Source organism: Halichoeres trimaculatus, unplaced genomic scaffold (genome assembly GCF_033239565.1).
Source record: "Halichoeres trimaculatus isolate MK-OKI-2021-1 unplaced genomic scaffold, fHalTri1.1 fHalTri1_scaffold_22, whole genome shotgun sequence".
NCBI classification, from domain to species: Eukaryota; Metazoa; Chordata; class Actinopteri; order Labriformes; family Labridae; genus Halichoeres; species Halichoeres trimaculatus.
The window spans coordinates 13,465,852-13,491,304 of record NW_027437200.1 but is presented as its reverse complement, the minus strand read 5'-3'; the positions used below and the strand labels follow the sequence as shown (position 1 = coordinate 13,491,304).

General features: G+C 42.3%; 2 protein-coding genes across 4 annotated transcripts in view; one reads left to right on the top strand and one right to left on the bottom strand.

The window, feature by feature from the left end:
• adgra3 (adhesion G protein-coupled receptor A3) overlaps positions 1 to 25,453 on the bottom strand; it is a 167,794-nt gene that overhangs the window by 36,188 nt on the left and 106,153 nt on the right. The window contains exon 4 of one of the 3 annotated variants that reach the window (XM_074661902.1): positions 7,458 to 7,602. The exons of 1 other annotated variant lie outside the window; for it this stretch is intronic. Coding sequence is in view for 1 of the 2 variants with exons in the window: in XM_074661901.1 (XP_074518002.1) it covers positions 596 to 801 (206 nt within the window). In the remaining variant the exon portion in view is untranslated. Of the gene's footprint in view, positions 1 to 595; positions 1,630 to 7,457; positions 7,603 to 25,453 lie in introns of those variants that run through there. One more of the 3 variants, XM_074661901.1, reaches the window with a different exon arrangement.
• gba3 (glucosidase, beta, acid 3) lies at positions 2,897 to 6,560 on the top strand. Its single transcript, XM_074661915.1, has 5 exons — positions 2,897 to 3,055; positions 3,539 to 3,763; positions 4,292 to 5,094; positions 5,565 to 5,688; positions 6,349 to 6,560. The coding sequence occupies exons 1-5, from the start codon at positions 3,001 to 3,003 to the stop codon at positions 6,543 to 6,545; spliced, it is 1,404 nt and encodes a 467-aa protein (XP_074518016.1). The 5' UTR covers positions 2,897 to 3,000; the 3' UTR covers positions 6,546 to 6,560.

Genomic DNA, 25,453 nt, shown 5'->3' with positions numbered 1-25,453 from the left:
ACTCAACTTACCAAACAGTTTTCTTTCTTTCCCTCCCTGGAGTCTATTATTTGCTTTCTGCTCCTGCACCCTGCCCTGGTATTCTCAGATTTCCCCCCATCACTCATCACCACCACAAAGCACAAGTGTAGCAGATGCATGGATTTGAATTTCTGGCTTTTTGTGAGTTATATTGACATGTGTTTATTGATTTTAAACGCTATACACAGAGATATGTCACAGGAAGACAAGTTTGTGACAAAAAAAATGTGCATTATAAACCTATATCAGACTGTTTTTGTGCTTCCTGTAAGTAAGATGGGTGATGCAAGAATGAAATGACAAGTTCATTTAAGTCATGAGGCCATCTTTTACTTTGAAGAACTGGACTGTAGTGTGAGTAGAGTTGAAGATCACAAAAGCGTGTTAAGTCAAAGTCACTGGTACATAAAATGAGATACTTCAAGCAAATTCTGTATTTTGGTTTGCATAAAAAATAAAATAGGTGAAAAGAATTGTTCACATATAGGAATGAACTGCGAAGGCAACTGTTTTAAGAGGCAGGACTGATGACTTCCAACAACAGCTGAGAAGCAATGGATGCATGAATACTCACAGTGTGACCGTCCTGTTGGGGAATGACTCCGGGGGTAACACCTGATGGAGCTCCATGTTGCTGCACACCACCCTCCTGTCGGACTGCAGGCTTTTCCCACCACTTTTCGAGCGTTCATCATATGATTTGCAATCAGATGATACCGCCGAGCCAGCACCGCCACAGAGCAGCAAAACCACAAACAACTGCAACAGATCCACCCTCATTTTCACACACGACCACAGAACCACTGCAGCATTGGCAGAGAAATGAATGTTTTGATGCTAAACAGCACAGATCCTGAAAATGATCCTCGGCAGCTCTGTTATGAAAAATATGTCTTAAATCCAGACCCGACGTGAGACAGAAACGAGACCCTTTCCAGCATCTTGTTCGGCTCAAGTGAGCCTTCCTCCTCCATTGCTCGCAAGGCTTTCCCTTTGCTCAGTCCGACGGAGAGAGGTTCCCCTCTTTGTTAGCCAGCGACTCACTTATTATTCCCTTTCCATGCTGGCGGTGTGTTCATTTTCTTTAACTCAACCAAACCTCAGCTATTGAATGCTGCGTGTGCTAGCTGCTTGGTAAATAACTTCTCCAGTTGCTGAGATGTTTCCTTTGTTGCTCAAAGCGTGGGACCGATTCACAGTGTTGTCTTTTCCACGGGGGACGGCTCCTTTATTCCCATTGTTTCCATAGTAAGTTCAGAAAAAAAACTGCAAGCTTTTTTAAGCACTCACACAATTTTCCAGTACTTTGGACAGTGTAAAAGACTGATAGAGGGAGAGGAAACTTTCCCCTATCTTCTTCCCCAGGCACCGACAGGAAATTACTCAAAAAAGAAACACAAAAGCGCTAACAACAGCGCATTTTAAGCTCAAAGTGTGCTCCAAACGCTCCAATCAAAGTCAGTAAAAGAATCCACGTCGCTTAAAAAAATATCCAACAAATTACTCTGTCTCTTTTTACTCCACCGTGTCTTTATTACATGTTCAAAGCAGTTCCCAATCCACTGGAAAGTCCTCTTCCCATGGTCCTGCCTCGGAAGCCACTGTTGTTAAGACGGAGAACATTAAAACCGTATCCTGTTGGATTTTCAAAATAAAAGCTCAGCTGGAGAAACTTAACATACTGCACCCCCAAGTTCTGTTTTGGAAATTACTCAAACTATATTAAGTTTGCAAGCGTGATCCCACTTAATGCAAATGTTTTTTTTCACAATAAACAGAAAGCTTCAAAATAGGTTCTTCAAAATAAGAGCTAAAACACTACCTCGAAACTAAATCAATGCAAAGAAACTGTTGTTTAAAGCACTTCACGTGCATTAAACCACGATAGTTTCACGAATAAAAGTGTTCCTCAAAATATACAGGCCAAAACCCAAAACAAAATAACACTAAGTATTATGACCCTTTTATTAGCCTTTTACTCTGAAATATTTTTAACTCATAATCCTCTTTATCATATATTATAACTTTACCATAAACTGTGTTCAATTCAGTGTGTGCCACACTGACAGACCACGAATGTATGTTTGATGTGGCTGATCTTGCCCTTTAGCTATAAATCCATGTCTTTGTTTTGATCCAGCCAAGTGATTCACTTCACTCTACGGAAAATAAGCCAAAGGATAGCACCAAAGGGATCACAGGTCAGGAAACATAAACCCTAAAGCCATTATGCTTTGACCCCCACTGGTCCATTTGTTATCAAAGCATGTGTGGACTGACTGACTTTGACGAGCAACCTTTAACCTTTTTTTTTGTCCTCATATATACAATACGTCACATTGATATATGTAGCAGAATGACACACAGTTACTTAAAGCGAACAAAGTCCTGTTTGACTGCATGCTCTCAGTCTGGTAGACTGTCGCAGCCAGGAATGAGATACTGCAAAACATTTTTAAAACTACATAAATTCCACAGCCTAATTATTTTTTTTGTCATTAACATTTCTTATCTTAACATGCATTTTAAAAAGACAATAAAAATCTCACTATATCATACAATAGTAAAATCAGAGTTATCTTTGCAGCTCAAACTTGACGTTCAGGCGAGACGTTATCAAGCTGGGCTGCCGCTTCATGTGCTGCTTTCAAGGGGCCTCGGAGAATTTGAGCTCTCAAGTTCCAGGTTCAGTTTTTGAGAAAAAAAAATCGACAGACTAACCCTGTAACCAAAAAACTATTATCTCTATAATATTTAAAAATAGCACCCACGTAGTTTTACCCGTAGGTTCAGTTTCCTTCAACTCCTCATAAATGTTGTACTAAACAAACTCCACGCGACTTCAACGCCTCATTTAGCAGTGTTTCCTGGTCGCATGGCGGAGCCGTCTAACCACGACGTCAAATGTAAGATGTACCAGAGCCTCGCAGTTTAGAGAAACAGGAAACGAAGGAAGTATTGGAACTGCTTTAATCTGACATGTTTCCACGCGACTTTGCATGGGGGGCGGGAACTGCTGCTTATCAAGTAGAAGGTGAGTAAACACAATGAGGGTTATGAATTGTGTTAGAAAGTGGGTGAACTGGCAACGTTCTAGCTGTATGTTTGTTGCTGAACTGAGCATAATAAAAGTCTAAAATAAAGTGGGGTAGTTTCTGTTTTCCTGGCTACTTTTAATGACAGTGTTCAACACTACAATTCTGTTGTCCTTTGAATATAACACTGACATCATTAACAGTCATAGCTGATGTTAAATGAGTACACAGAAGACAACTCACAGGTCCACTGATGCAGGCATACATAAGTGTCTGCATCCAACTATGTGTGGAAGAAAAAAAATACCCCAAAAATTAAGCCATAAATCTTACAGGAGATTTACTAGACACACTGTCACCATGACTAAAACCTACAGAGAATCTTTGCTGCCAAAAGAAACATCACTAGTATTCTTTCAATGTCATAATCTTACATAGACCTACTTAAAAAAAAATGAAACAATTGTTTTGTTCACATCTAGGTGGCTGGCAGGCAGACGGCAAGGGACCGAGTATCTGGGACACATTTTGTCATGAGAAAGGCAGAGTGTTTGGGGACCAGAGTGGAGATGTTGCCTGTAACAGCTATGAGCTGTGGGAGAAGGACCTGGGGTGTATCCGGCAGCTTGGACTGACACACTATCGCTTTTCGCTTTCCTGGTCCCGCCTTCTGCCAGATGGGACTACAAAACATGTCAACCAAAAAGGTACTTTTAGGATTCTTTTTTTTTTTTAAACCATATTCCCACGAGCATCATTACTCAGGATGGGTTGCTCAGATAGTGGTTGTCTGTTTCAAAAACAGAGAGTAATCACTGCAAAAAGATAAGTGCTAATAGCACCATGTCTAATAAATAAAAACCCAAGAAGAAACTTAATGCTAACAAAACCTGATGGAAGTGTTTTAAAATATAGGGGAAAGGCGATTGCAGGTGTTGCTTTGTGAAAAAAAACTGAGTAATCAAACATTACAACTAAACAGCAGCAATCAGATGACTGGTAACAATAGCATTAACCACTGTCTTTCTAATTTTATTTTTAATAAATTATACCTTTCATATTGTATTCTCCATCATATTTGAAAGACAAGTTAGTTTGTCTAATAATGTCTACAGATTCTGGCCAACAGATCAATGAAATGTTTGAACCCAAAACAGAGGGAATTAAAAAATGTGTTTTTATGGATACAAAATTGTTTTTTTTCTGCAAACAAGTAATAGTCATGTTTCCAACAGGTGTGCAATACTACAACAAGGTGATAGATGATTTGCTGGCCTGTAACGTGTCACCCATGGTCACACTTTACCACTTTGATCTGCCTCAAGCTCTCCAAGACCAGGGTGGCTGGAAGTCTCCAAGTATTGCGAGCCTATTTGACAGCTATGCCAAGTTTTGCTTCCAAACGTTTGGCAACCGTGTCAAACTCTGGATCACTATCAATGAGCCGTATGTCTGCGCCAAACTGGGCCATGAAGATGGCATCCATGCTCCAGGGTTGAAAGAACCGGGGGTTACCGCTTACCTGGTGGGCCATAACATGCTGCGTGCCCATTCCATGGCCTGGCACAGCTACAACTCTGACTACAGGACAGCGCAGAAGGGCTGGGTGTCTCTGGCTATCAACAGTGACTGGGTTGAGCCTTTAGACACACAATGCAAAGAGGACAGTGCTGCAACTGAACGTTACCTTGCGTTCACCCTCGGGTGGTTTTCCTGGCCTGTGTTTGTAACCGGAGATTATCCAGAAATTATGCGATCTGCTGTTGATTCAGAAAGTAAGAAACAAGGATACAATGGCACCTCCAGACTGCCCATTTTCTCCAAGGATGAACCCACAGTTTTGGGCACAGCTGACTTCTTTGCGTTGAACTACTACACATCTCGAAAAGTGAAGCAAGGAGAGGGCCGCGGAAATGTGTTGTGCATGAAGAGCGACAGAGACGCAGGAGAAGTTTTAGACCCATCCTGGCCTATTTGCGGTGTGTCCTGGCTTGCTGTCGTGCCAGATGGTTTAAGGAAACTTCTCAAGTATATCAAGGTATACCTTTAAGCACTGATTCATCTTGAGGGTTCATTTCATATGTCTAGTCCTTTATTTAAATTCAGTTTGATGAAATGTGATAAAATGTGAAGTCATTTTTCTTTTTTCTCCCTCTTGGCATCAAACTGAATTGAGCAACAAGAAGACAAATGGCCTTCAACCAAACTACACCGACATTTGTTTAGTGTCTTGATATCGATTTTCTGAGCAGTAATCTCCCCTTAACACCTCCAGAAACACATTGATGGTTCATTAGTGCTGTCACATTGAATGAAACTGTTACTTTGCTGAAAGTGTTTGCAATTGCAATTTCCTGCTGTTGTGACTTGTCACAGGCCATTAGTTTGAGCTTGGCACAGCTGAAATGCAGCTAAACGGCACATTGTAGACCAATCTGTCTCCGTCTGGAATGTCTGACAGCTGAGATGCCTTGTTTGACGATAATATTTTGCCCCGTGACTTTGCAGGAGACATTTAACAACCCAGCAGTCTACATCACAGAGAACGGCTTCTCTCAGGTGGGGCTGCTGCAAATTGAGGATGATCAACGATCAAAGTTTTACAAGGACACCATTTTGGAAGTTGGTAAAGGTAAAAGTTGGTAAAGAGCTAAAAAGTCACTGTTAGTGGGCATGAAAAAAGTCCAGAACGATAGAGAATGATTAATGCTTTGAGATTAGTCTTAAATTAAGTATTGTTTATGATATTAAACCTTTCATACAGCTTTACCACTTATTATGTATTTAACAATTTAGTTAAATTTTTGAATCATGATTTCATAAACACCAGCATCTGTGCACCAAGAGAAGTTTGATACAAAATTTGGTGGGAGATCCACTGGATAACTTGAAAAGTTTGATTAAAAATTGATTTACTTAAAGCAACATTGATAGGCAAACAAACTAGCTATGCATTTGTTTTTTAACTTTTTTCATAAAAACAAAACTAAAGTTTAATTCTTACACCCAAGTGCCAAGGAACTGAAACGAAGATGAATACTACAACTACGTTTGGCACCGCCTTCTGGCCAATTGCTGCATTTTTTTTTAATTGTGACGATCCTGAAAGTTTTATGCTGAATTCAGGAGCTTTACTAGTTGTTTCTAAGATGGTACAGAATTCAAATAAAATGAAATAGGAAAGGAAAATTTAGCTTTAATCTTGGAAAGTTTGCACAACACAAAGTTAACTGTTCAATATTTTCTCAAACCCAAACAATTTTTAGTAGATTAACGATGTGTTTGTTTACAGCGATAAATGAAGATGGAGTCAATGTCCGGGGCTACTTTGCATGGACGCTGCTCGACAACTTTGAATGGGCCGATGGATACAGCGTCCGTTTTGGATTGTACCATGTAGACTTTGAGGATGAAACACTAAACCGAACCATCTACCAGTCTGGACGGGAGTATGCAAAGATTATCTCGAAACATAAATTCAGTCTGTGAAGCCAAAAGATGGAAACAGCAATTTTTAGTGTATCAAGCTAAGTCAGAGCAGGCTAACCAATTGACAACTTCTCAACTTCCTTTCACAGAATATCCAAAATTGAAAGCATCCTTTGTGACTTCTACTTCTGTTACAGTTAAAATCATCTTAAGTCCCAAGAAAATGGGCTTACTTTGCTGCCTTCACGGAAAATCCAACTTCAGCAGGGGAAGTGAGGACATGAGCGCAGACTTGTTTCAACAGAATGCAAATCAGTATTCTGTCCCGCTTGGCTCCGAGTCAGCCTGTATGAGGAGGTTTATGGAGAGCGGAGGCTTCCTCGCAGCTGGAAAACCAAGCTGTCGCAACCACCTCCAGAGGCTGCAGAGGGATATGTATACATGCTTTGTGTTTGTACGGGCTTTACAACGAAACCAATGGTGGTATCACCTTGAATAGCAGCATTGTGATGTGTCTGTGTACGTGTGTGTACTCAATGGTGTAACATGATGCGGAATGATAAGTCTATCTGGCATCTCAAAGAGCTTATCTTCTCCTTCATCGAGGAAGGAGAGACAGATAAATGTGTGTCTGATACACAGCTACCACCATGAACTTCAAGAGACAGAGGAGAATACTGTGCATTGTGTCCTGGAGGTTTCAGGTCGAGGAAAAATCTATGACGTAAAAACAGTCTGCTGAGATTTTACTCTGATAGAGCAAAGACAAAATGTGAGTACTTAAGGTGTATTTGGAATAAAGATTCTGATAAAAATGTGACATGACTTCTGTGATAAAGTTAACTAAATAGTGTCACTGTCTCTTGTCACAAAAGGGGAAATAAATCACACTGTACAACCTGCTTTTTAAATTTCACCCTTTCCCCCACATCCGAAAAAAAAAAAAAACCTTAAAAAACATAAAACAGTCACCTCAGTATTTATAATGCTGTCAGGCGGTGTAAGGCACACTCCAGTAAGTTCAGAAGGGATGCCAGCTGAAAGCAACAGATGTCCTGCCACAGGGAGAGAGTTTCAATGCCATTTGTGTTCCCTGGGCAGCTGTGCAAACTCTCAGCTAAAAGAAAGAAAAGAGGGAACAAGGTGAAAAGCCTTCTGTTGAGTCTTTGTGCAGTCTGTAGTTAAGGTGGAATAATTCATATGAAGTGCAGAAGAACACACACAGCACACACACAAGGCCAAGAGAGCTACACTGGGAAATGGGATTTCATGTTTTTTAAAACCAGCCAAATATTTGAGACCACTGGTGATGGTTGAGATTCAGTGATAACAAAAACGACATTACTTTTTCTCTTTGAAGTATCTGGAACACCACATGCTTTGCTCTCCCTGTTCATAGACCTGTTTCTAAGCCTACAGTGCCACCTTGTGGTATTAACTGGAACTCCATGCCTGAATTCTTGAGTTCAGCATGTTTGCACTCCTCAATATGGTGTCAGAAGATGTGCAGCTGAGATTAATAAAACGCGTCCTGTTGCTTTAACAATAAACAACTAAAGCAGCTCCCCAACCACAATACATCACAGATTTAACACAATTAATATTTATGCTCAGATGTGAAGGAAAATGTCATTTATATTCTGTGTTGGGAGACTTTGTTTGCATTAATAAGCATGGTGTATCGTGACATCCAGTTGGCTGTGCATACCGTTTCCAACAGATGTGAGTAATACCCTGGTGGCCCTCCTCCATCTATGTCAAGCTGAGTGAGATTCTCCTTTGTCTTATGATGAATAACAAGCTATTGTGGAAACATGAATAATGCCACTGCTGCTTGCATTAGAACTTCTTTGCAGGCTGCTTTGAACGCAAAGTTGAGCCATATCTCACGCTATTTCAACACTAATGAAGTTTGTCTAATATCTGTGGCTGTGTCGGAAGCTGCTGCTGCACATTTACATAACAGATGCAACTCGTCACATGGCGACAAAGATAAGTCCAAAATTCTCTTACTTTATCTGTCGTACGTTTGAATCCTGTTCCCATGATTCTTCAGGGCTACGATGGGAGTTGATTAGCAATTCCATCGACTGTCTCACAGTATTGATGGGTTCCATCTTCCTCTTTCTCTGACTGGAGGAAGCTGCAAGGCTGAAAGAAGCACCACTGCAGCTGAATTGATTGAATGAAATATGAGCTATAAATTACCCTGTGCTTAGAGTACGTTGAAATGAGGAATCATGAAATAATATGTCCCTGATGCAGGTTGGAAATCTTAAAACATTAATTAGCATTTAAATAATTCACCCCTCAAGTCTCTTTAATAGCCCAACTACGAATGTTCAACTCTAATTCATTACAGCGAACGGAATTTATTCTGATTAGAGCCGCGATGTAGAAAGTCGCAGAAGACACCATTTCCAAATGTGCTTTCCAATTAGGCGCCAGATATATCATGTGTATAGACAAGTTCCTTTTGACAATGAATTAGCACGTTTAATTGTAACATTCAATCACATTCGCTGGCGGAGATTTACCCCCGAGGAACATTCTAGCAAATTATCCAGAGAGGCCCATTTGTATTTGACCAAACTTTTTACTCATTATATTTTGACAGGCGCTGAAATATTCAATAACTGGGAGATTCATTTATAAATTAGCTAAATAATTTAGATGACGATCTTCATTGTGACATGCAGGAAAAAGCACAATCTTGTGTATCGGTGCAGTGCTTACAGGTGCAAAGGGTATGACTTGTGGCAAATAATTACCTTTTTCTATTTACTGATTACCCTCATATGCATATTCCCTGAAGAAATTGTATAATTAGATTGTTGCTTTAATATCAAGATGAAGAGACATCAGCCACTCCTTTCCTCTGGAGCTCAGATACTGATCTCTTCCCTCTCCCTCTGTCTTTGTCTGGGTGTCTCCGTCAGCTGGTGAGAGACCCGCGTGAGGCCCAAACCACCCCTCAGCCAGTCTTTTTCTTTTTCACTTGCTCTTTTTTTCACTCAGAAGCTCATCATCTTCCTCTCTCTTAATCGCATTGCTCATTTTCCATTGACAAGAGAGTATGAGGAGAGGGAGGGAGAGAAGAGGAGAGGGAAAAAAAACAGCACAAACTTTCTAAATCCCATTGACCTACTTCGCCAGACATTTCACTGGGAATTCATATTAGTGCAAAAGAGTTAGAAGAAGAAATGTTTTCTCATTTCCCACCACCCCCTCCTTCTCTTTTCCTCTTTCAGCTGCGAGCCATTTTCCTCACATCCTGTATTTGATCCACTACAGTACATTTTACAAGTGGATAAACGCCTTACCGTGGCATAACCAGCGGCTCTGTCACCACTTTTGACAGTGGCGTAAGAAGCGTGACATCGGAGCTATAAAAAGCGCTTTAGAAGGCCTCGTCTTTGATTGACGAATTTGGCGGCGGAGACAAGATTGAAAGGGGTTGGGTGGGGGGAATGAATATTGCGAGGCCTTGAAGACAGGAAGTAGAATTATGACAGACCCATACAGAGAGCTAAAGCACGGGAGATGAAAAGAGAATAAAAAGAGAGAAAAGGCAATTCAAATCTTTTTCTTTCAAGTCCCTCCCTCGGGGACTGCAGATGACCCCGCTAACGACTGTTGAAAATCATACTCCCTTGAGTGTGATGGTGCTGGGTGATGGGGAGGGGGTTCGCAGACCTGCCTGAAAAATTGAAGGCTCCTAGAATATTCAGCTAACCCTGTGTGCTCAGTTGGGGGGCACATGCAGAGATTGGTATTCAGGGTGTGTGTGAGTGTAGTGGGTAAGCCCAGCGGTGGTGGCGGGAGAGAGAGAACCCCCCTGCTTGTGCGTGTGTGTGGTGGCCAATGAGCCGAGCGCCGTGTCTCATGGGAACAGTAGAAGTAGTGTAAGTGAGTGAACATAAAGTGAGAAAAGGAAAAGAGACAATTTATGGAACCTTTAGATCCAGAGTGAGTGTTACTGTGATGGCGGTGTAGTTATCAGGCCTAGATCCAAGCGAAGAGACTAATGACGTGGATATAACCTTGTGCTCCCAATATGCAAACACAGCGCCATCGACAAAGAATGAAGACAAATTAATCTGCTTAAAATCTCCTTTAAAACTTGGAGACAGAAAATGGTTACCTGAGGGTTTTATCTCTCTGGAACAAGAAAAAGGAAAAACTTGCTGTTAAAGCTTCATCTTACATTTACCACAGTGGCTCAAGATTTAAACATTCTCCTGTCACTCTGTCCTCATTTTCAGTTCAGCAGGTGAAATACTCAGATCTGTAAGCACATTCTGTTCGCTTGTTTATTTCCAGGTCTGATTACTTTCAGTTGAGTGATCATGACCCAGCCGTTATGGCTGAAGCAGTAATTTCACCTAATCAGGATAAGAATAGGGATAACTGCCAGTTAGGTTAAACATGCACAACATTTGACGTGTTTTTGGTGAATAGTAAACAAACAATTAAGTACAAAACACAAAGCAAATAATCAGTGATATTTTTACTGCACATACACGTATAAATATAATAAATAAGCAATCTATCCAAAGTACTACAAAGCTTGAGGAAAGCAACATGAACCTAGACCCCTAGCCTCCACACAATTTTGTCCCAATTTTCCTTCAATGAAGGATTATTACCTCCTGTTTGGGTATGCCCACTTGGTTTCAGACACACTCTTTGTTCTCGACTTCAAGGACATGGAGAAATACTTGACCAGGGAACCTTTTCTACAGTGATGAAGAAAAGAAAGTGTGAGGACTAAAATGCACTAAAAGTTATAATTAAATAGTTCTTTGTGTCATTAAAGAAAAATAATATTCAAGATTTCAGTTTCTTCAACACCCTGTGTATTATCCACAAAAACAGCAAATTATAGTCTTAGGATAATCTGACATAATTAGTCTGGTATTGTAGTGATGGGATGAAGCTAGTCAACAGCAGCTGAGCTACGATGACCAGAAATAAAAAACACAGAGCTTTCCTTAGAGGAGGTGGAGTTACACACTGTAGACTGTTGATTGGTCAAAAGAATCGTCACTTACCCTGCGACAGTAGCTGTATTTCTGCTAGCGGCACATAGACTTCTCTGAAACAAAGCTTGATTGCACTTTGTATCAAAGAGCCACATGCCAATCACAGAGAGGATGAAATGCTGCATGACTTCCATCTATGCTCTTTGTTTACTGTGTCGCGTTTTTCTTCTTTGTTGGATTCATTAGCGGGTTAAACTGTATTGCGCTGCTACGGCCTCATGCTATGGTTTAACAGCTGCGGCTTGCGGCATTCGGCTTACACGCCGCCTACCACGAGAGGGAACAGTTTTGCTGTGCAAACGCAAACAGGATCAAGCTTGACTGTACCAAACCGTGCCAAACCATACCAGACTGAACCGGACTGCTTGGTGGAAATGCTGCTTTAGTGCCATTATACTTTCTGGTAATGGCAGTGTACCACCTGGTTTGAGATGATTTGAAAACGTAGCTGCTTTATGTTGGCATTGGCATTCTCTTTAGTTAGAAGTTAGATTTAGTTCTTTCCTTGCTGAGCTTCTTCTGTGAGTACATAAATGATGTACTCTGACTCCTCAACCAAAAGAACATAAATGATGGCAATGACTTAAAGTGATACTCCAGGATGGAACAAGTTGGGTCCTATCACAAGGTTTAGGGCAGAAATTACCCCTACAGCAGTGTTTTTGTGCAGCAGAAGCCCAGAGCGCTCCCACCAAACGCCCCCGCCCTGCTCCTCTGCCGGTTTTCTCTGCACTCAGACGGGGCCATTTTTTACTTGACCAAAAACAGAAATAAACGGACTCCCACCGAAAAAAATCTGATATCGGTCTGCATTCACGCTTTATTCAAAGTGAACAGCAGGTCGTCCTCGCTCTCATAATCACTCATCTTTACGTTATTATTGCATAATTCGTCCTGGCAGACTACCTGCGTTTGTTTATATCTGGCACGCCGTGCGCGCGGACTGATACACTAAGCGGCGAGCGCCTCATAGCCAGCAGTAGCTCTGCAGCAGAGATGAGAACTAGAGCCTTATTTAGCTGTGTTTTTGTGTGAAGGTAACGCGCTGAAAATTCTCTAAATAAAGCGTGAATACAGACCAATATCAGATTTTTTCGGTGGGAGTCCGTTTATTTGTGTTTTTGGTCAAGTAAAATATGGCCCCGTCTGAGTGCAGAGGAAACCGGCAGAGGAGCAGGGAGGGGGTGTTTGGTGCGAGCGCTCTGAGCTTCTGCTGCACAAAAACACTGCTGTAGGGGTAATTTCTGCCCTAAACCTTGTGATAGGACCCAACTTGTTCCATCCCGAAGTATCACTTTAAGGTGCCGTCCTGATGCCATCCAAACCACACTGTACTCCAGCATGATTGTCCTCCCTGGCCACACTACTCCATTATAAACCAGACTAAAGGCACACGCATGCCCTCTTCGTCATCTTGGTCCCAGCGATTATACATCATATGTTAAACTTCATGCCTTCGTTGTTTATGCATGAATGTGCATGAAGTGCACTGCGCTGAAGCACACCTCCCAAAGCCAGTCAAGCCACACCGGTCAAACAAACTGGACTTGAGGATTAAAGTGTGCTTGGGCTTGGTATGAATTGCCAGTGTGACTGCATCCTAAAAGGAAGTAGCTCATGAAAAGTTGCAAGAAGGATTTTAAAGCAACTTTTTAAGGACTTAATCTCTTGACATCTGAGGAAATGTAATTAGCAAATGAACTGTATATGCTAGAGTACATGTGCCCATTCACAGCTGTGTCAGGACTTTTTTCTTCGAGCTTTTTAGGTATGTCTTGAAACAACAAGTGGTTCCCCCTCGAAAAACTCCACAGCTCATCTTTGATTAACTGCAAGCGCCTTAGGTTCAGGCCGTTTCAAGAGAGAGCGGACAGATAGGGCGCAGAGCAACAGTGCGCGCGGACTAATTAACTGTAAGTGTTGTACAACATGCTCCCTTCTCACCCGTGTTGTCACTCAGGGTTTGAGTGGCGCTAATGAGAGAATTATCTAGCTTCGGACCCTGGTAATGCATTCAAATGAACACCAGCTGACCTGACTTATGAGATGGCTTTTTAATCTCACCACTTAATACCAATCAAACCTGCTTTCTTATGTGCCTACATGGGAAGGGCCCTCTGCTCCAAATGCTGCTGTCAACTTTTTTTTTCCGCTTCTATGTTGATCGAAGGGAGAGTGTTAATTGTCTCAGATGACTTGAGGGCCTCTGCCGATATCACGGCGGGGTCCTCAGGTGTGCAGGATAAACAGGTGGAAATGGCTCCTAAAGTGTTTGCTGGGCATCAAAGCGAAAGTGTTTCTGAGTGTGAGTGTGCTTATGTGTGGTTGTGTGTGTAAGTCCCTTATCATGAAAACCCAGCTGAGGATTAAGAAGGTTAATAAGGTCATGAGTGTGCAACAGAAAAAATCTGACATACAGTGGAGCTTTGGCATTGTTGGATTAACATAATCATCATCCTTTAGTGCCCAAACCTGTGACTCATTGTTGTGCTCGTTGTGTTTCCAGATGCAACACAAACCCTCTGCGGGGGGTAGTTGGGGGTGTTTCATAATCACCTGCAGGTTTTGCAAATTAAAGCATTTATACTTCAGCAGGTAATGTGTTCCAAATTGGATCAATGTTTTTTAGTTTGTCTTCTTGCAGCCCAAACATTGGTGGTTTGTTTCAGACAGACAAAAACTTGTGCGCAACATGAGCAATAAGCCCTTTCTAGTGTAGCCGATTTTGTTTTGCCAAGTGCTTGAGGTAACAAATAGCAGATCAGGGAGAGTTCAAGGCTGCTCACAAAATGGTTGGTGCGTCTCAATGCCTTTTGGGGAGACTTTTATTGTTATAAATCTTGTGCTGTACAAAGACTGTGTATTTTTGAACAACCGGAGTCCAATGCAAGCTTGGGTGCGACATCTGCTTTTATGAAACTGCACATGGAGGCTGAGGAAGCAAGCACACCCGCCTGGCCTGACAACATCCCACACTTTTAGCATGCACAGGGAAAAAGCTATTGATGAGTCTAATATGCAAGGTCTTTCCGCCTCCCTGAAGTCATTAAAATCTATATTTTTATATTGTTCGCGAGCAGTCAGGATTTGCTTGAATGAGGCCCAATTAACGGGATTTAATAGGATTTGCTTGTTGCTGATTCAAGTAGGTGTTTAGGAAACTTGGGGTGGCAATTTCACTCTGCACTCTATATATTTTTTATGAAGTCACTTGTTGTCATTGGGAGAGAAGTGCTGAAGGATGTCTTGGTAAACCAACAGTAATAACTGGATAATGTAGATCATAAGACGCTGTCTCTTTAATTGGCAAATAATAAACAATAGCTTGATTTCAGCCTGATTTTAAAAATGCAGACAGCACTGTGAGAGCTCGACACATGTGATCACACCTGGTGTCAGTACATTGCTCTATTTAGCTAGTGAGACGTTTTGTTGTCATGTCTTGTGCAAGCGTACATCTTTGATTATGTGCAGCGAGCTCAGCCTTATTGTATAGCACATCTTTAACATGTCTCCAGCTGACAGCTAATTGTGCAGCACACAATAAAGATCAGCTGGTGTGTCGTGTCATGCCAGTTGGAGAAAGTGTGTGGCAGAGCTGCAGCTTTTGTCTCTCTATCTCTGCCCACAGGCCCATTGTCATGCAGGCGCTCAGGTAACAGGGCCAGTCGTCACTCATCTGCCTGACGGCGGCTGCTATCTGCTCTGACACTGACTGATGATGGGAGTATGGGATGGGGTGTGTGTGTGTCTCAACACCAGACTGTGTATTGCACCAAATGGGGGGTCTGTTGTAGGTAGGCAGTTGAAGACAGAGGCCTCCCTCACTACGTATATTGGGCAGTGCTGCAATTAAGCCCTGACCAATTAATCAACAACTGGAGAAACAACAGTTATGGCCAGAAACATCAGAAAGCTTTACACATCTTCGCAAAGCTTTGCCCCATTCATCTTGACAAATTTGCTAGCTTTAAATACTAAACTGAAACTTTCTGCACCACTTTATATCTTGAAGCCATTAGTTGAAATGGAAACTCCAGCAGTGGACAAGTTCTACATGCCTAGTGCTTACTGTCCAAGCCTGTGGGAGCAGTGCTATGATCTGGGGTTGCTGCAGTTGGTCAGGTCTAGGTTCAGCAACAGTCTGTGCTTAGAGAAAGAGGTCAGCTGACTACCTGAATGTACTGATTGACCAGGTTATTCCATCAATAGAGTTTTTCTTCCCTGATGACACAGGCCAGGATTCATCAGGCTCAAATTCTGAAAGAATGGTTCAGGGAGCGTGAGACACATGGATTGGCCACAGATTCCAGACCTTAGTCCCATTGAGAATCTTTGAGATGTGCTGAAGAGGCTTTGTACAGTGGTCAGACTCTACCAACATCAATGCAAGATCTTGGAGAAAGAATCAATGCAACACTGGATGGAAATAAATCTTGTGACATTGCAGAACCCTATCGAAAGAATGCCACAGCGAATGCGTGAGGTAAACACAGCTAAAGGCGATCCACCAAAATACTAGAGTGTGCAACCTTTTTTTTTTTTTTTTGGTGGCATCTTTTTTTTGGCCAGGCAGTGTAGATTAAAAGAGGCGCACTGAACAGAGCTTACAACATACAGTGTGAGTACGACAACCACAGATGCATCTGACTTCGGGTCGCCAGTCTGCAGGGACAGCCCTTGAACTAAAAGACTAGAAGTGTCTGTGGTTGCAAGCTATTAGATGTGCTGATTTAATTCTCCTCCATTTCAGATAAGTTTTGACCAGAAGTAAATGTCACCTGTTGGAATTCTGAGCTAAATTGCAATAGTGTGTCATCCATGAAAACATTAGCCCTGGTTACAATTCTGTTACATTGACTAGATACTAACATTTGGGTTAAAGGGAGAGGTAGGTTACGAGTGAAAGTTGGCATTACATATAAAAACTGTACTTATCTTCAATGTAAATTGAAACAAACAAATTACTATGCTAGCTTTCAAGCCAACTACACAAAGTGATTATTCAAGCTACATGACTGGCCAATTTCTGGTACCTTTGATCTTATAAATTATATCACCCTTATCTGAAAGTTGTTTTCTGCTTTTCAGAGTCAGTTTGTTGCTGAAGCATTTACGATCATTGCGGATCAACACCCTTCCTGTGCGAAACTACTTGACCATAAAAGGTATCGAAATCTTAGCGGGACAATAGGCCTATTTCATAAACCTGTTCGTTATCAAAAATCAGGGTCCAAACCCTCGCAAGCAAAAACGTCAAACTTACAGTATCAACAAAATACGTTGAAAAAGACATACATTCAACCTGTTGCCACACACTTGCAATAGATAACTGCTTACTAAAGATATTCCATAACATCACTATTGGTTATTAAAATATGTTGTGCCTGGCAATATAGCCGAATTTACCTGCATTTAATTTCTCTTTCAAATGCCTTTGCAGCTGTGTACCTTTTCAAATGGGAAACTGGGAAATGACAATCTTCATACACTAGTTTGTAAAATGATACAAGTGATATTTTCTTTTTTTCAAAAATCCTTTGAGTTTCCAGACCTGAGTATGGTCTCACATGTAAAAGGCCGCCATGCAAATGTGGTACTTGTTGAGATATTGATGAAGGTAGTCAGACACAACAATCAAAGAGTAAAAAGTTTGTACCTAAATTCATCACAAGATTTAAAGTGTTGTCACTTTTGTAAGATATATCTATAGACTAGACTTATAAGAAGAGGTTCACATGTGTGAATGATGAATATGTTACATGTTGAAACATCATGACAGAGCTTTGACAAGGATACCAAGATCCCTGTTTGCATGACTCTAAAGAAAGCAAATTGAAATGTTGATTAAAAATGACAGATTTATGACAAGACAAGAATAAACTGTTGATGCTCATTAAGCAGAAAACGTGTCAGTCAAACCTGAAGTTTAGAAAACGTGACTAAGTCTACCTTGCTCTCAAGTTGATTATTGCTGCAGGGAAGCCTTCAGTCTTTTATGTTTCAAAACAAAGACTGCTGGATTAAAGTTCAACTTTGAAATCATTTTATGATGACAAAGTTCAGTTTGGCTGAATGAGTTCCTAATTTCCCAAATGTTGATGCCTCAATAAAAAAAAAGAAGTGGGCTAGATTAAAGGGATTTCTTTCCTTTGATGGTTGATGACAAAGAAGTCGAAGAAATCCAGAGATTTTTCTCTAAAGAACAACTTTTTAATACTTTGAATGCCACATGGGTGTATGCAAACGCTCAGGTGGAAACACAACTGTTTTCGTGTCTGGCATCAAAGGAAGATGAGTGCATCAGCATCAATGTTGACTTGCCCTCCACATGTAGAGTGAATCGAGAGGGAGGAGGTGGTGAAGGGTGGGAGTGGAGTGGGATGAGAGGGGCGCGCACTAAATGGATGCGATGCAAATGGCACCAGAGGACATTGGAATCAATTTACCTTATTGAAACAAATGAGAGCAACTGCGCCTTGCCATAGTGTGTCCCTTTTTTTTTTGGCCGCCCCCTTTGTTATTGTAATTAACCCACCCAACCCAAATCCCTGACCCTCCCTCTCACAAACACAGCCAACCCCCTCCACAACCCTGCCTTGGGTCCCTTTTACCCTAATGAAAAAGCCTGAGAGGTGCCCAGGTAAGAATGAAGCTGCTGTAATGGTGATTCATGGCCCGGGTGACATGCTAAAAGGCATGGGAGATCTGCCCCGGAAAGCATTTAGGAGAGGGTATTCCATGAATGAGCGCCAACACACACACACACACACACACACACACACACACACACAAAGAGCCCCCATGTGTAATAGTTTACAGACATTTCCTACTCCCAGCATGTCTATATACTTCCAGCATTCATTGAATCCCAATAACCAAAATGGACTCCACTGCACTGAGATGACCTCGGAGGTAAGTGGCCTATTTCATACAGTGATGTGTGACGTCCTATCGAAAAATTTGCCATTCTTTTGTTTAAGGTAAAGGACACATTGAGCTCTAATTCCCAAGTGTGGCATGGGCATTGTGCAGGGGTCTTTGGGGATGGATCAATAGTTAGAGAGAGCGATGGGGTCATGTAGGAATCAATGCGTGGGACAAACGACCTCCCGCTGCCGCCTGCACCTTCCAAGCCGCTTGACACCTGAGGCGATCTTTACTGAAATGTCCTCTGCTGAAATGCCACGGGGCCACGGACTGCTGAGCAGTCACTCATGCAGGGCTCCCGAATCAAGTGGTGTATGCAAACCGGGTCTGCTGTCATCCACAGTGAAAGGCCTTGGCTCAGCGTTACTACATAAACAAAACTCATGCACCTGAGAATGTCAATTACTTGCCGCCTGCCCCTTCGGACGGCCCTGTGCTTGATGGCCAAATTGGGATTAATTTGGGGAGGATGGGGGCTGGTGTAGAGGTGACACTGTGTCGTTCCACTCTGAAGAGAGAGAAAGAGAACGGGAGCAGCCGGCCGGCTTGATTGTTCCCCTATTACCCTGCGCTCCATTTTGCATAAGCGGCAAAAGGCACTGATGAAAACAAGTGGCGGTTTTAGGTCGGAAGCAGACACCCAGAAAATGAGCTTTTTTTCCCCCCTTTCCCTTCTTACCCTTCCGCTGGGCCGCATAATTCAGAAGAGCCATCTTGTGGAAATGTCATCGTGTGGCGGCGGTGGAGCAAGCAGTGTGACAGAATGCTGTAACGCCTCCCAGGCTGGGGCCCTCGCCACACTTGCCACGCCCGAGTCGGCCTGACCTTGCAGGTGCTGATATATGCAGCCACGTTGGTGTCAAAAAATGGACAACGGGTGCCTCTTCGTTCTTGAAGGTTTTCAGCGACTGTCAAGACAACTTTCTCTTCCAATTTGGGTTCATTGGGAGGTGGAGCATACTTCAAAGTGCGACTGTATATGTTTATTTTCCAGAGGATATGGATTCCTTCACTTTTTCCTCTGCTTTTCTATTTAGAATAGAGGTCAATTCCCTACTGTGAATTTCCTTTTATGCTTCCACTCCCAATTCTTCATTCATCTTACCTGCTGACACATCTGACAACACGCTGCTGTATTATCATCCCCCAACCCCCAGCTTTCTACCTTCCACAACAACACAGCTGGCTCGACTCCTCTTGACACCTCTTCTCTCTCTCCTTTAGAAAACTGATTATAAATGGTCAATTTGAAAATAGACTGGAGAGTCCCCAAGGCTGCTTGGCTTGTTAAATTGAAAAGGGACAAGGACAAGTCAGTTGACTTGTCCCCTGTCTGCTGTCCTGATATTTCAGAGGCAGGCGTACGGGAGGGAGCATAACAAATTCCCCCCAAGTGGCGACGAGGCAATGGCGAAGGATGACGAGGGAGGGTAGGGCGGCAGTGAGCTGAGGATCTTCAACATCTCGCCCTCAGCATTTATATCACAAGTCTCCACAAAGAGTATATGGATCACTCCAGTGGGCTGGTTTTGGCCGTATCAGGAAAAGCCATAGGCTGTCAGGGAGTATGTGCCTTTCATATTTCACTGTAGACAGCCTTCCCTTCTCCCGGCCTCACTCACAGCAGCCTTTGAGGATAATATCTTCAAATCTCTCCTTGCCATGCTGAGAGGCTATTTTTAAATAGATATTTGTTTCATTCTCTCAATTTTTCTTCCCCTCTCCTCCCCTCTGTCCTCCAGGTATAGCTTTACCCCTTTTGACCGGTGGAGGCATCTTAACAAAATGGTGAAACCCTCCTGGCAAGGCAGGTTTCTCTTTCAGCACAGATCTTCTTCTGTCTCTATTTTCTTCCACAGTTTACCCCATTGAAAGAAAATCAGGCATGTTTTAATTTGTTCTCTCTCTGAAACAAATTAGGGTCACCTGTCTGTAAATTATGGCAATACTAACGAGAATGAAAAAAGAAAGCAAAGACACATTTGTGATGGCACATCATCACATGACACCAAGTCTTAAATCACCAAGAGAATAAATATGAGATTGCATGAGCCCTCCAGTGACCTGCTTTGACTTTTGTGTTTACAACAGTTTATCTCTGATAAATCACACGAGTAAGATAGAGAACATCCTTTAATAGAGTCCTTTGTGTCCATGATTCATCAGGAAAGACCTTGCAATCAGACAGGATGTGTGTCTTTCCCCCACCATGTATCGCTCGTCTCCTCAGAATACATTAAAGGCAGTGTGAGCGACGGAATCATCAGATACCAGGAGGTGAATTCAAGTGGTCATGAACCTGGTGTCAAACTCAAATAGCTGAATGGCGATAGATAAAACAAACAAGGAACGTGGGCTGCGTACAGAGGGGAGCTGTTCACTGCCCTGCCGAGAACTTTTACAGATAAGGCCCGCTAGCCCTGAATCGCAATTGGGCTATTATCGAGTGTGACCCCTGCTGGAAGTGTAAAATACGACCCGAATTTATGTATTGCATGAACTTTCTCCCTACGTAGCACAGCATGAGTTATGTTTCATGTTGAATTGTGAGCTGTCCTGCTTTCCCCCCATGGGGCGAGGGCCTCTTGACCTGCTGTAAAAAAATGGTAGATGGAAATTTATGAGCTGCTACTTTCCCTTTAGGCTGAATGTTGCCATTAGTAGTGTGAACCCTTTTCTCGTTGAACACTGTGGGAAAGAGTACACAGGGATAAAAAAAAATCCACAAAGTCTATTTCACTCCAGTGTAGTACTCTTGATCTGTCCATCTTAGGTGTCAGGGACTTTTGGGGGTTCCATTGGAGTTGAAAGTTACCTTCAGGCCTTGCTGTCTGTGGCTCCATCCAGACTGATGGGATTGGGACTAATATAAGGGAGGGACACAGGCAATGGCAAATGTTTTGAGTTCCAAGTGCCTCCCCTAATTGAAACACTTTCTGCAAATACTTTCCCTTTTGTGGGGTTTGCTTGGGGGATCAAATGGGGCTTTTCAAGACGCTTGTCCCTAAGGTGGCAATACACTGATTACATCCTAATGTCCTTAATTGCTGGGAACTTTCTTTTAGTAGGAATAGACTTTCTAAAAGTACTTTGCTTCGTGCAAAGTTTTCCTGGGTTCCCTGCTGCTTTTCAGATTCCAATCCTTCTGGGTCAAATGCACCAGGTACCTACAGAAGTCCCAAGTTCCCAAAAGAGTTCCTGCAGTGGAATGCAGACTCAACCTGTCAGATCGGAGCCTAAAAAGGGCAGCTTTCTGAATCAATACTAAGTCATGTTAAGTATTGCAAACAAAAGAATACTATATTTAAAAAAAAAGGATGCTCCAACCTAATGCTCTGTTTTACCCCCTTCTGTATTCCCTGGGGATCATTCCTTGCACGGTAAGCACAATTCAAGTTGTTGTCTGTTATTCTTTATCTTATTTCGTTCTTCTAACCATGGTTAATAACAGTTTCTCCTATCTTCCTCTATTTCTGGGCTAAGCCGAGTCTTAGCGCTGGCCCTTCGTTTCGCAGACAGGCAGAAAATGCTTGTGTAAGCAGAGGAAGGATTCCTCGGCTGCTGCTTCAGGTAGTCCCCTCCCTCCCTTTAGCTGAGATTTCTATCCCAGGCCCTTATTATCACCAAACAAGCACTTTTTGATGATGATAAGTAATAGCCACATCCCTCTGTGTGTAGGACTCTCTTCTCAGGGGAGTAAGGCAAGCATGCTGGTCATTTTTCTTGCCTGTTTGGCGTCCAGCGATCCTGGGGAAAATCGAGGCTGCACAGAGACGGGGCTGATTCTGTGTTTGTGCAGCACTATTCACAAGCAGGGGAATGAGTGGTGGACTGTGAAGGAAGAATGCTTTGTGATGTTTTTCAGAGCATTAAGCTGAAAAGTTAAGAACACCTGACTTTTATAATGCCGGTTACTTAAGTCTCTGAGGAAAGTAAAACAGAAATGACTACAGCCCTAAATAGAATCTTAAAAATTATTCGATTTTACATTGTAGTCCTCTTTTACAAGTAACGAAGAACTGTTTTGTTTTTTTTAGAGTGCCAATAGTGGAGAAGAAACACCTCAAAGAAGAGGGGAGAGGGTGATTTAGGGGTCAGTTTTTTTTTTAAAGAATGTCCTGCAGCTACACTCGGCGTGAGTTGACGGAAGGGTTCATAAGCTGTACACAAAAGTGAAAATATCCTGTGAACAAGCGGACAAAAACAGAAACTCTTGGCCCCCCAATCTCACAGACGTGCACGACAGCGGCCTGTCAAATTACACAGCCCAATTTGAAAAGCACAGCAGGGGGAACATCTCTCCTTTCAATTTGGTGGGCATCTTGTTTATTTCCCCACTATCTCACTGCCAAACACAGCCCTATAATTCAGTTGGATTAGTGCGACAGTTTGATATGATAGTCTGCTAAAGGAGCAAAATAAGGGAAGATTAGATGAAGAGGGTGGCGAGGAAAAGAGAGAAAACTGAAAAAGACAGAGGACGGAGGTGAAATCCAGGACAGTTAGTCGTGTCTGAAGAGGGTTCAAATATAAGGCAAAATATATCAGATAAGAGATTAAAGCCAAATGTGCCAAACACAACTGGGTTTTTGTACTGAGAGTTGAAGCTTTCAGTCTTGTGGACAGGAGGTTTCTTTGTCAGCTTGCCAGTGATAAAAGCTGCGGCCGCTGGTGTGGTCTGCCAAGTATGCCACTCAACAGAAGTGGGATTCAAAGCAGGTGTCCAGACCAGTATGTCAACTACTCTGTCCAACAGCCAATGGAGCCTTTATATGGAGATGAGCACTGGGAAGGGAGGTATTAATTTTGCAAACTAGTAATATTTTCTGAGTACATCATCAAAATCAAAGGGGATGTAGAGCCCTTAGATATCAATAGATATCATGACTGACATTGTTGGTTTGAAGGGAAAGCTGCAGAGTGTGCAGTCACATTAAGGTGGTGGCTTTCTTCTATCTTGGTTGCTGTGACAGTGAATCCCTGAGCTGCCACTGAGCAGTCTGACCTTTGACTCTGCCTTTTAGTGCATTGATCCACTGGTCATTTTGAGCCAAGATGGCTTCCTTGGTCCCACTTGCTCCAAACCATTTAACCCAAGTGAACTCAGAAACCGGCCTCTGACGTGTGGTTGCCCTCGAATACACGGCTCTGTGCACGACCTTGTCAAAAGTATTGCTTCTTCAAATCATAATGTATTCAAATAAAACAGGAGGAAAGCTCTTCCTCCCGGCCAGATGCGCAGGGTCATGCGTTCTAATTTTAGGTGGTGTTAATTGCGGCCCTCTCAAGTGTCCTCACTGCCACCTTTGACAAAAGCACCATTCATAGCCAGGGCAGCCAGGCGAGCTGGCAGGGTGCCTGCTTCGCCAGTTGTTGCTGACACCTCCTTGGCAGCGGTGAGCCGACTCTAGCTGAGGTGTCTGTTAATGCTGCCTTCACAATAAGCACACCTCATAGTGCTCATAGCACACGTTTATAAGAAGACATTTTAGACACTGTCCTCTTGGTGTATACTGTATGACATGCCATGTCAGTTATTAAATATTATTACATTTTTAAAAATAGAAACTTGTGTTACTTAAAAGTAGGGTCTGCAGGATTTTCCTAAGAACATTAAATGTCAACTTTTACAGGAATAATTCTGCCCATTCGTCTCCTACAGGTCTCTACACACATGTCAGTGTCAGTGTCTGTGTCTGTCTCAATCCCTCTCCTCAGCCTGTATGTTGATTTGGTTGTTTTGGGAAGTTTCTGGGTGGAGAGTGGGCGTTACATCAGCTAGTCACAGTGCACCCAGTGCACAAGTGACTTTGCATGTTGATGGTTGTGAGTGGAAGAGGAGTCTAGTTTGAATGTTATATTAACAAACAAATGATGAAAATTCCTGTAGACCCTACTTTTAAAGGCAAAACTTAACAAAAAGGAGTAGCAAAGTATCTTTGATGTGTAGGACAAGAAAACTAATACCGCAGAGCAGAAATTAGAAGGTCCCTCATTTAAAAAATAAATGAACTCACAAATGATAACATCATCCACTGTGGTAATACTAAGGCCATAATCTAGGCACAATTGAGCTGCATTAGGGGCATGGGGTTTAAGACTGACAGGTAGGTGGGTCATTGTAGCTGTTTTCCAGGAAACAAGGCTTTGGTTTGGATTAGCTCTTGGTTAGCTGAGCATGCATTTCCAACCTGGAACCCTCATCATTAGGCTAATTAATCCTCCTCAGAAAAAAAATGACTGACAACACTCACAATGAAGCATATTTTTATACAAGGGATGTACACTTTTTGTTGACTTAACAACTACATGTGGCACCCCCTGCTGGTCGGATGACATACAGGTACACAGAAATAAAACTCTGGCACCTTGTATTTAGCTGTTAAAAATGTGCCTAAGTTTGACTATTTCAAAGTGATTCTTGCCTTTAGACTAGCTGGTGACTGGATTTCTGTTTTAATGACTCAGAAACTAGTCACACTGGGGTAAATCTTCTTTATACAGTTTATAGCTTTTACGCTTCCAAAAATCCCAAATTTCAATGGATGATTATCTCCCAGAATTTGCACTGGGTAAACACTGATAACACTGGTATAACTTAGATAAAAAGACACACTGTAGCATTAAAAAACTTTGACACAGTCTGAATCTCCCTCTGTGTGTTCAGTCAAAGATGCTTGTTGAAGTATATGTTAAATGATTAAAAAGGCGCATACCTACAGTAAGTCTGCACTTCAAGAGACAGGCTGTACTTTCCAAAAAAGTTGATTATGATTGAGTTGCAGCATTTAAGATTCAAACATGGAAGAGATTCTGTGTAATCTATTAATACTGTTGTATTTCCTTGATTGTTGTGAGGTTATTTTATCGCTTTAGGGCCCAGGAGCTCCCCTCGGAGTAAGGCCCTTGTAAACACGGTCCCCCGTAAAGGCGATGGAACTGCGTCACGTGCATCACAAAGCAATTCAGCATTCTAACGCCCTGTCACTGAGC

Coding starts and splice junctions, on each gene's coding strand:
- gba3 (XM_074661915.1), top strand. CDS start 3,001: ATGTTTCCACGCGACTTTGCATGGGGGGCGGGAACTGCTGCTTATCAA. Junction 3,056..3,538: donor TGCTGCTTATCAAGTAGAAG/GTGAGTAAACAC, acceptor GTTCACATCTAG/GTGGCTGGCAGGCAGACGGC. Junction 5,689..6,348: donor CATTTTGGAAGTTGGTAAAG/GTAAAAGTTGGT, acceptor GTTTGTTTACAG/CGATAAATGAAGATGGAGTC.